This window comes from Carcharhinus amblyrhynchos, chromosome 12 (assembly GCF_965287045.1).
Source record: "Carcharhinus amblyrhynchos chromosome 12, sCarAmb.v2.hapA, whole genome shotgun sequence".
In the NCBI taxonomy this organism is placed as follows: domain Eukaryota; kingdom Metazoa; phylum Chordata; class Chondrichthyes; order Carcharhiniformes; family Carcharhinidae; genus Carcharhinus; species Carcharhinus amblyrhynchos.
In genome coordinates, this window is record NC_137335.1 from 52,028,485 (window position 1) to 52,043,079 (window position 14,595).

Genomic DNA, 14,595 nt, shown 5'->3' on the forward strand with positions numbered 1-14,595 from the left:
TGGGCGCCGTACTTACGCAAGGATATTTTGGCCTTGGAGGGAGTGCAGAGGAGGTTTACTAGGCTGATGCCGGAGTTGAGAGGGTTGAGCTATGAGGAGAGGCTGAATAAACTAGGCTTGTACTCGTTCGAGTTTAGAAGAATGAGGGGAGATCTCATTGAGACGTATAAGATGATGAATGGGATGGATAGGATAGAGGTGGAGAGACTCTTCCCGCTCAGAGAGGACAGTAGGACTAGGGGGCACAGTCTCAAGATAAAGGGGGGGCGGTTTAGGACGGAGTTGAGGAAGAACTTCTTCACTCAAAGGGTGGTGAATCTCTGGAATTCTCTGCCTGTTGAAGTGGTGGAGGCTACCTCGCTAAATATTTTTAAGAAGAGGGTTGATAGGTTTTTGATAAGAGAGGGGATTAAGGGTTATGGGGAGAGGGCGGGAATGTGGAACTGAGCCACGACAGATCAGCCACGATCTTATTGAATGGCGGGGCAGGCTCGAAGGGCCAGATGGCCTACTCCTGCTCCTATTTCTTATGTTCTTATGTTCTATTCCCATCAGTATTTTATATACCTCTATCATATCACCCCTTAATCTCCGTCTTTCTAAGGAGAAGAGCCCCAGTTTCTCCAACCTTTCCTCGTAACTCAGTCCTTCCATGCCAGGCAACATCCTGGTAAACCTCCTCTGCACCCTCTCCAGGGTCTCCACGTCCTTCTGGTAGTAAGGTGACCAGAACTGGACGCAGTACTCCAAATGCGGTCTAACCAACGTTCTGTACAACTGAAGCATTAGACGGCAGCTCTTATACTCTATACCCCTTCCTATAAAGGCTAGCATTCCATAAGCTTTCTTCACAACCTTCTCTACCTGTGTCGACACCTTCAGAGAGTTGTGCACCTGCACTCCCAGGTCCCTCTGTATCTCTATACTCTTAATCGGTCTACCTTTTATCACGTAACTCCTCCCTGCATTATTCCTTCCAAAATGCATCACCTTGCATTTGTCAGGATTAAATTCCATCTACCATCTATCTGCCCAATATACCAACCTATCTATATCCTGCTGTGTCACCTGACAGTCCTCCTCAGTATCTGCCAACCCTACCATCTTGGCGTCATCCGCAAATTTGCTGATCACACCACGTACACCCTCTTCCAAGTCGTTTATATATACTACAAAGAGGGGAGGTCCCAGTACTGAGCCCTGTGGCACACCACTGGTGACTGGCCTCCAGCCAGAAAAGGTCCCCTCGACAACTACTCTCTGTCTCCTATTTCCCAGCCAGTTTTCGACCCACCTAGCTACCTGTCCTTGTATCCCATGTGCCTTAACCTTTTCTACCAGCCTACCGTGAGGGACTTTGTCAAACGCCTTACTGAAATCCATATAGATGACATCAACGGCTTGCCCATCGTCAACCGTTTTTGTCACCTCCTCGAAGAATTCCACCAGATTCGTAAGGCCAGACCTCCCCCGAACAAAGCCATGTTGCATATCCCTAATCTGATCGCAACGCTCCAAATGCTCATACATCCTATCCCTAAGAATTTTTTCCAATAATTTTCCTACCACCGATGTCAAACTCACTGGTCTATAATTACCAGGGTTATCCCTACTACCCTTTTTAAACAGCAGTACCACATTAGCTACCCTCCAGTCTTCTGGGACCTCACCTGTGTCCAAAGAAGAGACAAAGATTTGCCTCAGAGGCCCAGCAATTTCATCTTTCACCTCCCTAAGCAGCCTGGGATAAATACCATCAGGCCCCAGAGCTTTATCCGTTTTTATGCTACCTAAAAACCTTAGCACTTCCTCGTAATGGATATTTCCTTCCACTGATCTACGGCTCCCTCCAAGACACTACACGACACCGATCCCCTCCTTTGTGAATACCGATGCAAAGTATTCATTCAGGATCTCCCCCATTCCCTCAGACTCGATACATAGCTCCCCTCCCTTGTCCCTAAGAGGACCAATTTTCCCTCTAACCACTCTCTTGCTCCTAATATAAGAGTAAAATGCTTTTGGATTTTCCTTAATCCTATCAGCCAAGGCCATTTCATGCCCCCTTTTCGCCCTTCTAACTCCCCTTTTTAGCTCCCTCCTACTCTCTCTATATTCCTCCAGCGCACTCTTCGTTCCCAGTTGTTTCGACCTAACATATGCCTCCCTTCTCTTCCGGACCAAGTCTTCTATACCCCCTGTAATCCACTGCTCCCTAATCCTGCCTTTCCCATCCTTCCTCTTTACCGGCACGTGCCTTTCCTGCAACATTTTCAGTTTGCCCTTAAAAACCTCCCACTTGCCAACCGTGGACTTGCCAGCTAACAACCTCTCCCAATCAGTGTCTTTCAGCTCCCTCCTAATCCGACTATAGCTCGCCTTCCCCTAGTTCAGAACCCTCCCCTTCGGCTGGCACTCATCCCTTTCCATTTTTATCCTAAAGTAGACAGACTTGTGGTCACTGTTAGTCACGTGTTCGCCTACCTCAACCACCTGCCCTGGCTCATTTCCCAGCACTAAATCCAGTATAGCCCCCACCCTAGTCGGGCTAGTTACGTACTGCTGTAGGGACCCTTCCAACACACACTTTACAAACTCCTCTCCCTCCGTACCCCCAGCTCTAGGCACCTTCCAATCTACTCCAGGAAGGTTAAAGTCACCCACTACAACCACCTTATTCTTTCTGCACCTATCTAAAATGTCTCTGCAAATACCTTCCTCCACTGACCTTGGGCTGTTGGGTGGCCTATAGTATACCCCTAGCATCGTAATCTCTCCCTTTTCATTCCTCAACTCCACCCACAGAGACTCAATCCCTAACTCCTCCATATTGTCCTCCCTCTGCACTGCTGTGATGTGCTCCTTTACTAACAACGCCACCCCACCACCTCTCTTCAACCCTCCTCTGTCACACCTAAAACACTTATACCCAGGAACATTCAGCTGCCAATCCTGCCCTTCACGTAACCATGTCTCCGTTACTGATGTTGGACACTGTTTTGCAAACTCAAGATTTTTGATCAGGCTGTTTCAAAAGGCAGGGTTTCCCACTCTGCTACTTGAAAAGCAAGCAGGGAATGCTTCTTTTCTCTCCTCCCTTATATACCTCTTGCCAGTCTCAAAATTGGAGCTGGGAGAGAAATCTTTCAGCTCACCCAAGCCTGTTACATGACAGTTTATCATCTACTGGGGTGGGACTTGAATTGGAACCCTAGAACACTGCCCTAGCTTTGTGGATTACCAGTTCAATGACTTGTAGCAGTAGACTACAGGAGGAAGAGTGGTCCTTAAATGGCCAGTAATTGGCCAGTTAAGGGCCTTGGCTGTAGTGAGGGTGGTTGGACTGACCTCACCCACTGCCTGTGAAACCATGGACAGGTTGGGGAGGGTGGAAGGCCGAGGGAAGACCACCCAGGGAATTTTATGCACCATTCCACCTGCAAACATTTCCAACGGGGGACTGTAAAATTCTGACCTATGTTTTAATACCCTGCCAGAATGCCGTGGTTCATAGCAGATCTTGCATTTGGTGCTATGCAAATATATGGGTTTGAGAAGAAACCAAAAAAGAGAAAAGACTTCTCAAAACAGAAAATGTTAGATGCAGATTGTGCCTGCATTGCTGATTGTGCACAAAACGGAAGTGCTTGGTCCTTGAACTTTGCTGATCCTTTGACCGATGAAGCAGCAAGAAATCAAGTCACTTATTATGCCAAACAGGACTGGAATTTTCACAAGATTTGTTCTTGTTCAATGTTTGTTGTACAGAGGGATTCACAAATATTATCCAAATCTTTGAACAAAACCGTTTCTTATCATGGTCTTTATGGTCACTATGCAACATTATAGTTAAAGTAGTATGTACAGTAAATGTGCCAGTATAAGCTATCAGTGCCACATTAAATATTTAAAACAAGTACCTTTCATTATTTTTAAAATATGTATGTTCTCCCCCAAAGATATTTATTGACAGAGATCCAACAGCATTTGCGCCAATTCTAAATTTTCTTCGAACAAAAGAGTTAGATTTAAGGTAAGAAAAAGCTTTTCTTTTCTCAGGCTTATAAACTTGCAATAGTATAGAGTAACAAAACACTTCCCAACAGAAAGCAGCAACGTAATTGGCTTAGTTTTCACTCCTTTAAAAATGGAATGTTTGATTACATGGGAAAAGTTTCACATTCTTTGATAATTGTGGCAAAACCAACAGTATGAGTATAGCAAACGTAATTATAATTTTCATTTCAGTACAAATGGAGTGGAGGATACCTGCCCCAGGATCTTTGCATTAAATCCTACAGAATCTAATAAAACAAGGCTAAAATATTTATTTCAAAGCCAGTTGAGGCTGTAAAAGTTTCTTTCAGGATTTAGTTGAATTGTCAACCTCGCTGTCTTCAGTGTAAATCTCATTACCACCAAATCTGGCCCTTGACTTCTGATCTAACCAAGATTCAGAATCCTGAGTACTGCCATTTTATTCCCTCTGTCTGATTGCTTTAAGTTCAGTAAAGTTGTCTTGTTGGGAATCCTGTAGGGTGGTTATGAGAATCAGATGTAAACTATTCAGTTGATGTGTACTGTTGGATGGGCCAAATTTAGTGCTTTCTATGTGCACAAAATATACTTTTTATGATGTACTTCAATGGAATGTTTGCTAATGTCTTAAATTAATCTTTTTGTTTCAATGTTCACAATTCAGTAGATTAATCAGAATGTAGAATTGAAATATCAATTAAATAGGCAACTTTCTTTCATAAACTCTGTGGGGAAATGGTGCTAAATAAGTATTAATGCGTAGGCTTAATTTGGAGAGCATGCTCTTTAGTTATGTGGTATATGGTATTTCTAGTAAAATTCTTACCTATGCTCCCACTGCTTTAGCCACTATATATTTCACTGAAACTGAGAGTGTACATTACAAAAGAGGCAAAATCTAATCTGTTCCTAAACAGATCCTGGAGGTTCCTTCTTAGCTTGAATTTGTTGTCTAGACTAACTCAGTACAGTACTGAGGAAATTTCTTTCTAGATGAGATATTAAAACCAAGGTACTGTCCTTTTTCCATTCAGAGAAAAGTCAAATTTTTCCAGTGTCCTGGCCATCATTTCACCATCAATTAACACTGCCAAAAGTAATTAACTAGCCAGGCATCTCATTTGCTGTTGCTGAGGCTTTACTTCATGCACATTAGATGTCTCATTTGCTTGCATAATGACTAAGAAGTACATGAAGTACCTCAGGAGGTCCTGAAGACATCTTGAGGCACGTATAAGAACGTAAGAAACAGGAGCAGGATTTGACTATACAGCCCTATACATTTGCTCTGTCATTTAATAAGATCATGGCTGATCCACAATCTCCATTCCATTTTCCCACCTGATCCCCAAATCCTTTAAGAACATAAGAACATAAGAAATAGGAGCAGGAGTAGGCCATCTAGCCCTTCGAGCCTGCCCCGCCATTCAATAAGATCATGGCTGATCTGTCGTGGGTCAGTTCCACCTTCCCGCCCTCTCCCCTTTGACTTCCTCGGAATCGAAAAATCTTATTGATCCTAACCTTCAATATACTGAATGATTGAACGTCTACAGCTATCAAATTTCATATTGCCTTTATTTTGGACTCTTAAATGGTTCATTAAGAGACATTTATTAAAAACAATGCTAATGCAATTTTCCTTATCCTTCAGGGGAGTAAACATCAATGTTCTGAGACATGAAGCTGAATTTTATGGAATTACCCCATTAGGTACGATTAACATTGTTCTGTTGGAATGTTTGAAAATCTTTTTTGCAGGATGCAGTGTTATGTTTTAAATTAAATAGTCAAAGTTGATTAACTATGATTAGCACTCCAAGTGCTGTTCATAGTGTGGCAGAACATTACTCTAGGGCTAAATCCTCATTAATATGTACTATCCATTTCATGTTTGACACCTTTTACAAGGTTGTACCTGCATTCATCCTTTTTAGTCTGGGGAGATTATAAGGGCCCTTGTGAGTGTGTCAATTCCTTAATATTGTGATCTTTTGGTCTGGTCAATTCACAGACCAATTATCTTTTTTTTTGTGAATCTGTTTCCATTGTTTTATATGTGTTGGTCCAGTGACGTGGAGCCTAAAGAGCAGTATTAATAATACAAATACTTTAAACAATATTCACTTGGTGTGCTTCCCATTAACTCATTGATTAAATATACAACTAGGTACAGAACTGAGAATGTTCAGGTCTGAAATTCAATCTCTAATCCTTGGTAGATTACTTCATCTCAGTATGGCACTATTCAGATTTATTGGGCTGAATTTTTCCCAAGTGAAAATGATGGTGGAAGACTTCCAGAGGCAAGCCTGATCTGCACTCACTGTTTGGGTTATTTCCAAAGGTGGGAATGGAAATGGCTTACCTGCCCGCTGACCAGAGGCAGATTTTATGACCACGCCAGGATTTTACAAGCCCCAAAAAAAATCAAAGTGTCATGAGTCTGCCAGCTGTGCCCTCCTTGCAACTTCCAGAGGATTGGGTCCTTCCTTACCGAAGGCCTCATGATGCAAGAAGGAGCACCCTTCGCAGTAATTGCCACGTGCGCACGCACACAGCTCCAGTGTAGCCACTGGAGGGTTCACAGCTTCATTTGCTAGTTTCTGCTGTCTGGCCCTGACACAACTAGCAATCGTTTACTGGCCCTCTACATGGAGGTGGCCTGTCATATTTCTTTCAGCCTCAGATGTGGCCACCTCTAACAATGGTGCTGGCGAGGCTGCAGTGATGCTGACCCTCTGATTGAGCTAACAGTTTGGACAAACAGGTTGCCATCATTAATTGAAGAGAAGTCCCAGTAGAGGCTTATAGGGGAGGCAATAGCCTAGTAATATTATTGCTGGACTATTAATCCAGAAACTCAGCTAACGTTTTGGGGACCTGAGTTCAAATCTCGCCATGGCAAATGGTGGAAAGTGAATTTAATAAAAAATATCTGGAATTAAGAGTCTAATGATGACCATGAAACCATTATCGATTATTGGAAAAACCCATCTGGTTCACTAATGTCCTTTAGGGAAGGCAATCTGCCAACTGTAGCTGGTCTGGCCTACATGTGACTCCAGACCCACAGCAATGTGGTTGACTCTTAACTGCCCTCTGAAATGGCCTAGTTTCAAGGGCAACTAGGGATGGGCAATAAATGCTGGCTAGCCGGCGACACCAATGTCTCACAAATGACAAAAAATCCTCGTCACAAAATTTTGATCCTTCACTTTTATGCAGATGCATTTTTCTTTTTGATAGTTAAAGTATACCTTCCAAATTTGTATAACATTTCTACCAACACTGAGTAGAAGTTTTACCGAGTATGGATCAAAGTTTAACACAAATCATCCATGCTATTGAGTCCATTCGTGAAACTTCCCTTGAAGAGAATAAATCCTTTCTTCAAATATATCTCTTTCCTGTTTTAACCCTCTCGGGCATTTTAGTTTTGAGTTGATAGAAGTCAGGATTTGGGATCTACTACAAAAGATTTAATTTTTGTTTGGATTAAATTTAAATTGCAATTTTACCACCTTGGGGTGCTTTTGTGAGAGATTGAGGCATTGTTTTGTACTTGTGCCATCCAAGTGATTACTTGCAAATGGAGTTCCTTATTTGTAAATGAAAAGAATGTCAACATTTTTTAAATGCTAGCTGGTGTTCCATTAACTTTTAATTGGAAATGGTTGATGCCTGAAAAGGTAAATATTATATGGAACCATTTGCTTTTTTTTAATCTACTTAGTTCGTCGTCTGTTGCTGTGTGAAGAGCTTGAGCGATCTTCCTGTGGCAGTGTTCTTTTCCATGGCTATCTGCCACCTCCAGGTATATTACTTTTATTTTAAACTGGAACTGATTTTTTTTAACCTGTGGGACCATGGCACTGCTAATAAAGTCCACAATGGTACAAAGAACATTAACCTTCCATTATAACATCACTACTTCATAAATGTGCAGGTTAATAGCATTCATGTTGTTAATTATTTGTGCTTTATTTAATTGTTTTCATCGTTAACACTTTTCCCATGACAGTGCTGCTTTATTTTGTAGGGCAGGTGGCATGGTCGAGGCCTCAAGTTTCTCCATAACAGTACTGCTCTGCATTGCCCAAAATGATGTATTTTGTCACTCAGAATGTATTTATTAGCCACCTGTTATTGTCCTTTTTATTTTAAATCTTAATTTCATCCCTTGACACAAATTCTGCCAGAGCTATTCGAAGGCAACTCTTATACCTAACAGACTAACAGCTTAAAATAAGATATTGAAGTGTGATTCAACCTCTATCACATTATGTCAGTGTTTAACATTCAACAGCTAAAACTCCATAGTGCAGGTTTAAAAGTCCAGAAAACCAGATTTTAGGGCTAAATTTAGGTCTGGCAAAGTCTCAGTGTTTAAATTCTCATCCTTGTGTTTAAATCCCTCCATGGCCTTGTCCTTCCCTATCTCTAGCCTTCTCCAACCTTACAAATCTCTGAAAACTCTGTGCTTTTCCAATTTTCTAATGTTGAGATGTCCTGATTGTAATTGCTTCACTTGTGCTGGCTATCTGTTCAGCTGCCCTAGCTCTCTCAAAACTCCACCCCCACCTCTTTATCTCATTTCTACTTGTTAAAACCAACCCATTTGATCAGACCGCACTGATAGCTCCTACTGTTACTTGATGTCAAATTTTGATTTAGTGACAATCTTGTTAGACATCTTGAAATGTTTTGCAATGTTAGAGATGCTCTATACACGCAAGCTGCTGCTGTTGAAATGTAAAGACATTTCCCGCACTGATTGGTACAAGTAAATTTGGGGTTAATAAGATCAGATTGTAGTATGGTATGAATAACCTGGATCTAGACTTTAGGTAAAAGCAAATTACTGCGGATGCTGGAATCTGAAACAAAAATAGAAGATGCCGGAAGATCTCAGGTCTGACGGCATCTCTGAAGAGAGCTCAGAGCCAATGTTTCGAGTCTGAACTCTGATGAAGGGTCAACCAGATTCAAAACTTTGGCTCTATTCTCTCTCCTCAGATGCTGTCAGATCTGCTGAGATTTTCCAGCATTTTCTGTTTTTGTTCCAGGCTTTAGACTTGATTTGAGCTTTAAATTATCTATTTTAAAATCACATAAATTGGGAAAATTCCCAAATCATCAGCTTGAATTTACCCAGTTCAAATTTGAAAGTGACTAATGTTTAACATTAATGGGCAGTTCCTGGCAAAGGAAAGAACACTGCTAGACTACAAAACTCTTCTTTACCATCACACGTACGTATTTATTGCCCCTGGTTATATCTGTAGTTCATTAGTAAGATTTCAGGACTTTTGACAGAGCCTCTACATAAACTGCAGTTTTATCTTTGAAGATTTGATGCAATGATTTGATTCAATAGTCAAGGTTGAAAATTCAAGTGTTTGACCCCTAACAATCAGTAATGTTGAAGAACCTTTTTCAGCCCGTATTCGTTGCAAAATCCGTTGTAAAAGTTGCAAATTATGCAAGTTGTCGTTGTTATTCCTGTAGATGGCGATGTGATAGAGGATTTCAATGTTAATATGGAAGATTCGTTGCTAAAACAATGGCTACTAGTTTAAAAAAAACTGAACACAGTTACAGGCTTTGACCACTAAATGTCACTGTGGAGCATTTTATTTCAACCAACAACTATGTTGCTGTAGTGAAGTGAAGGTAACAAAAGAACATCTGCAGATAGATTGAATTAAAAAATGTATTCTCCCTCTTGCCTCTGTCTCCCTCTGTCCACCATCTTTTCCACATTGCTAATTCCCTTCTATCCCTGCATCATGTTGACTGTCTGCAGCGGATCTGTTATTCCATTGTCACCTTTGTGCATCTGTCTGTCTCATTAAATTGCTATTTCCAGTACATCCTGCTGCTGACACCAAAAAATCCATGTCACTCCCTCTTCCCCCACATGAGGCCAGTAACATGTGCAACTGTTCCAAGTCAATTGATGCTAAAACAGAAAGTGCTGGAAAATCTCAGCAGGTCTGACAGCATCTGCGGAGAGAGAACAGGTGTGGAGATGCCGGCGTTGGACTGGGGTAAACGCAGTAAGAAGTCTTACAACACCAGGTTAAAGTCCAACAGGTTTATTTGGTAGCAAAAGCCACTAGCTTTTGGAGCGCTGGCTGCCCCTTCGTCAGGTTAGTGGGAGTTCTGTAAACAAACAGGGTGTATAAAGACACAAACTCAATTTACAAAATAATGGTTGGCATGTGGGTCTTTACAGCTAATCAAGTCTAAAAGGAACAGACAATTAATGCTCTCTCCACTCACATTATCTGTACCTTAAAGACTTGATTACTTGTAAAGACCCACATTCCAATCATTATTTTGTAAATTGAGTTTGTGTCTTTATTTGCCCTGTTTGTGATTAGAACTCACACTCACCTGACAAAGAGGCAGCTAGCGACTTTTGCTACCAAATAAACCTGTTGGACTTTAACTTGGTGTTGTGAGACTTCTTACTGAGAGAAAACAGAGTCAACGTTTCAAGTCTCTCTCTCTCTCCACAGATGCTACCGGACCTGCTGAGACTTTCCAGCGTTTTCCGCTTTTGTTTAAGATTCAACATCTTCAGTAATTTACTTTTATCTTAATTGACTCGATGATGTTTTGCTTCCTCAAATGCATTTCTAGATATTTCTCTGCAGTGCAGCACCTCTGCACAGCACTGCAATACTGCACACATAGTTGCTCCCAACCTTATTGACTGCAGCTTTCCCTTGTCAACTGCTTGATTATAGTGTCCTGCCAACCATCCTGCACCTCCATTTTCATTGTGTCTCACCCCTTACAAAGGCTGTAGTTTCCATACATGCCATCCCCCCAGAGCTAGCTCAATTTTTCAACGAATCACCTACCTTATGACCACCTGCTCCCTAAAGTTTACCCTTTTTCACTCCTGCTGCCGACTCCACTTTGTTGCCTCCTTTTACAAACAGAGACGCCTATTTATGCCCTCTTCCAAATGATTTTTTTTTGGCAGTTTACCTCATCCTCTTCTCCCTTTCCCCTATGCTCCCATCTTTTCCAAATTCCAGCTGGACAATTTTGCATGGACTGTTTCCATTATAATTGTAGACATGGGGATAAATATGACTGAAAATGTTGTCAGGAAGTGCAAGGATCAGTTTGTAATTTGCTGCCAATATATCAGAAAGCTAGATTGGCTCAGACCCTCTGATCAGCGGCAGAGATGGTACACCTCCTGCTGACTGTGCTATAATCTGCCCACTTACCATTTTATGTTGGAGTCTTTGCACCTTCCAATGTCGGCTTTAGCAGGGATGCACTAATGAACAGAGTGAGGAGCTCGGTTTACGTGTGTGATTCTGGTGAAAACATACTCCATTCTTCGTCTTGAACTGAAACCATGCTCATTAATGCCTGTCTTCGGTTCATTAGCTTACACTGCTTTAAGTAGAGCTGTCACCCCCGAAACTGAGCAGCTCTCCCTCACCAAAGATGCTAACCCCATCCTTCCTCTACCCCCACCCCAAAACAATGCTCAAACTCCTGTCTCAGCCCCTGGCAATGCTCGATACACTCCCACATCCCACAATACTCATCCTTCTTCCTTCATCCTAAAATTGATCAAACTCCTCCTCCTCACTCCAGCAATGCTCAATCCCTTCCCTCACCCTGAAAACTCCCACCCACCATCCCTCACAGTGTGCATCTCCCCCCCTCATGGTCAACAGTACCCACCCTTCCTCACGTCAGCACTCCCTGACAATGGTGACTCTTGATATCAGCTAGACAGGAGTTAGGGGTGCTGGAAGTTGAGTTGGGGAGGAGGGGGAGGCTGTGAAGAGGTGACACTGTCTGGAGGATTGATGAAGGAAGGGAGAGCTAAGAGCTGGTGAACACTTCCAGAATTGGATGGGAGAGAGAGTGCAATTTGAGTGGTGAATGTTGTTGAGGGTCAGACAGGGGTGAACATTGTTGTGGTTGTTTTGTGTTGTGCTTTTGCAGTCCAGGTGATTTAGAGTTACACTGTTCAGTAAGTTTTACATCTGCTCTGAAAAGCGCTAAGTAAATTTGTGTAAAAAAAGCAGAGCAAGTATGAAGCAAACTTTGCCAATCATTATGGTTCTGGTTGTTTAGACCCTCTGACATTAGCCATTCATTAATCTTGGCATAGTAAACTGGTGATCAGAAGTTTAAGCTTTCTATGTAAGTACTGTGCATGTGCACTCTTCGGGATTTCTTCAGGCTCCAGAGACGCATCAGTGACTTAAATTGAGTAATTCTCTGTTTCCCATACTGGAAAATTTGAGCCATTATATTTGTGTTGTGTGTGTGGATGTGTACTTGTAAGATGGCCTATTTAGGGTTTGGGATGAATAAGAATGAAAAGTTCTGAGGAGCATTTATGATTACAATATCAATTGAAATGAGAAAGAAAAGTAAGGATAGGGGTGAGAGAGGTTGAAGATAAGGGGCTTATTATGTGTCAGGCAAACAAATTTCTGTCTTTTGTCGAAGTGTTAAAGAGAGACTTGGAAAGGCTTTCTCAAATGCAAACACTTTTTATAATACTGACTGGTATGCAAGAATTGAATCCAACACAAACTAAAATCCATTTCAAACTACAGTCCAAATTGGAGACAAGTAATGATAACAAACAAGAACCTTGACTGTAGAACTCTATCAGTTTATAACAGATGTAGAAGAGCTTGTGAAACCTATTAAAATGCAAAATTTAGTATACCCACATAGAAAAAGGAAATAGAAATGCTTGTCTGTGGTTTAGGTGACTCCACGTAGCACAATGTACCAGGACAGTGAGTCAGGTGCTTGCAAAATGGCACTAGCTGTGACAATTCTTTAAAAGAGAAAGACACAGTAGTACAGCAGGTGTAAAAGAAAGCTGACTAAATTTGTATGCGGTAGGTCAAAGTGCTGTCTTCTAGGTATTATGTGAATGTCAACATCTTTCACCTTTTTAAGTGGTTAAAGACTGATGTGTTTAACTCTGCTAGCCATTCCCAGTAGAAAAGGAAGTATTGGAGGGCCCGGATCCTCACAGGAGAGTAAAGCCGCACAGAGCACAGCAGAGGGTACTGTTCGATCAAATCCAGCTCCTTCCGTGTCAGCTGGAGTCATCTCAACCGAAGGGTCTGCCAGATTGGGTAAGAAGAGACACGTGTTCCTTTTCGTCTAAAGTACACATGCAAATATTTATCCCTTAATAAGCTAGCTGAATGATTACAGTTGCACCAATCCACCATCTGCTTTTTGATCAAATGTTTCCTTTGGATTGGACCTTAAGCTTATTTGAACAGAAGCTACTTTCATTAAATTATAAAGAAGTATTGCAATGTATCTCTCATTGTCAACCATCTGTTTCTTTAATGATATCTAAAAGAACAGTAAAAGGCATACAGCATAATGTATACTTGCAGACATAAAATTTTCAGAATATGTAAAAAAAATCAAATCTTAATTTCAAACTGTATGTATATTTTGCTTCAGTGAAACATAGGCTTTACCACAATTTCAATATGTCAAAACCTGTTTGCAATGAATAGGTGATAGAGAATCTGCTGACAGTAGGTATCCACGGGCATTAATGGACATAATTCTGCGTTATGCATTGCTGGTGCGTGACGTTAGCTGCTGCTAGCGTGTTCTCAGAAAATTGTTCCATAGTGCCAAATTATTGGTGTTTGTTCATGCAATATACGCTCAGTGTGGATGATTGTTATAGCTGGAATGTGACGGAGTCTTGATCAAATACGATCATGCTATTATGAGAGTCGATTAACATGCACTCATGAGGCTCACCTCTACAGAGCTACCAGATTACAATGTGACCAGTTGATCAACCAGTGATGCACAGGAGTGTCAAAGCCTTTTCATGTTTGGAGGATTTTATTTTGTACTTAAGTCTTTGAAATTGCTTCTACCCATGAGAGAGACTGATTTTCATTCTCTGAGTGGGCTTAACATTCTATCAGCAACCATCTCCAGCCTTGTGAGCATTGTTTTTGTTTAGAACAAAATCAGGGGTTATATTTTAACACTGCTGAAGTGGCATCAGTGAGATATGTGAGAAGCAAGGTTTAGACTCTGAACCTTGTATGCTTTCCTTCAGGGTATATTGCACGGTTCTGCTTCAGTAGGCAATTAACTCTGAATTGAAAATTAGAAATTGAGAACACAAGATGCTTCGATTAGAATCGTAGAATCTCTGTAGTTCCAAAGAGGTTATTCAGCCCATCAAGTCTGCACCGACTCTCTGTCATAGGCCCTCCTCCCATCCCTGTGACCCTATCCCAGTAATCTCACATGTTTACCATGACTAATCCATTTAACCCATACATTTTGGGATATTAATGGGCAATTTAGCATGGCCAATCCACCTAACCTGCTAATCATTGGACTGTGGGAGGAAGCCAGCGCATTTGGAGGAAACCCACGCGGGCACGGGCAGAACGTGCAAACTCTACACATACATTCATCTGAGACTGGAGTTGAACCCAGTTTCTTTGTGCTGTGAGGCAGCAATGCTAATCACTGTGCTGCAGTTTGTGAAGG

General features: G+C 41.6%; 1 protein-coding gene across 1 annotated transcript in view; it reads left to right on the forward strand.

Moving 5' to 3' along the window:
• Positions 1-14,595, forward strand: part of kctd3 (potassium channel tetramerization domain containing 3) — a 72,345-nt gene that overhangs the window by 24,064 nt on the left and 33,686 nt on the right. The window contains exons 4-7 of the mRNA XM_080200525.1: positions 3,960-4,033; positions 5,693-5,751; positions 7,775-7,855; positions 13,038-13,187. Of these exons, the coding sequence (XP_080056651.1) occupies positions 3,960-4,033; positions 5,693-5,751; positions 7,775-7,855; positions 13,038-13,187 (364 nt within the window). The remainder of the gene's footprint in view (positions 1-3,959; positions 4,034-5,692; positions 5,752-7,774; positions 7,856-13,037; positions 13,188-14,595) is intronic.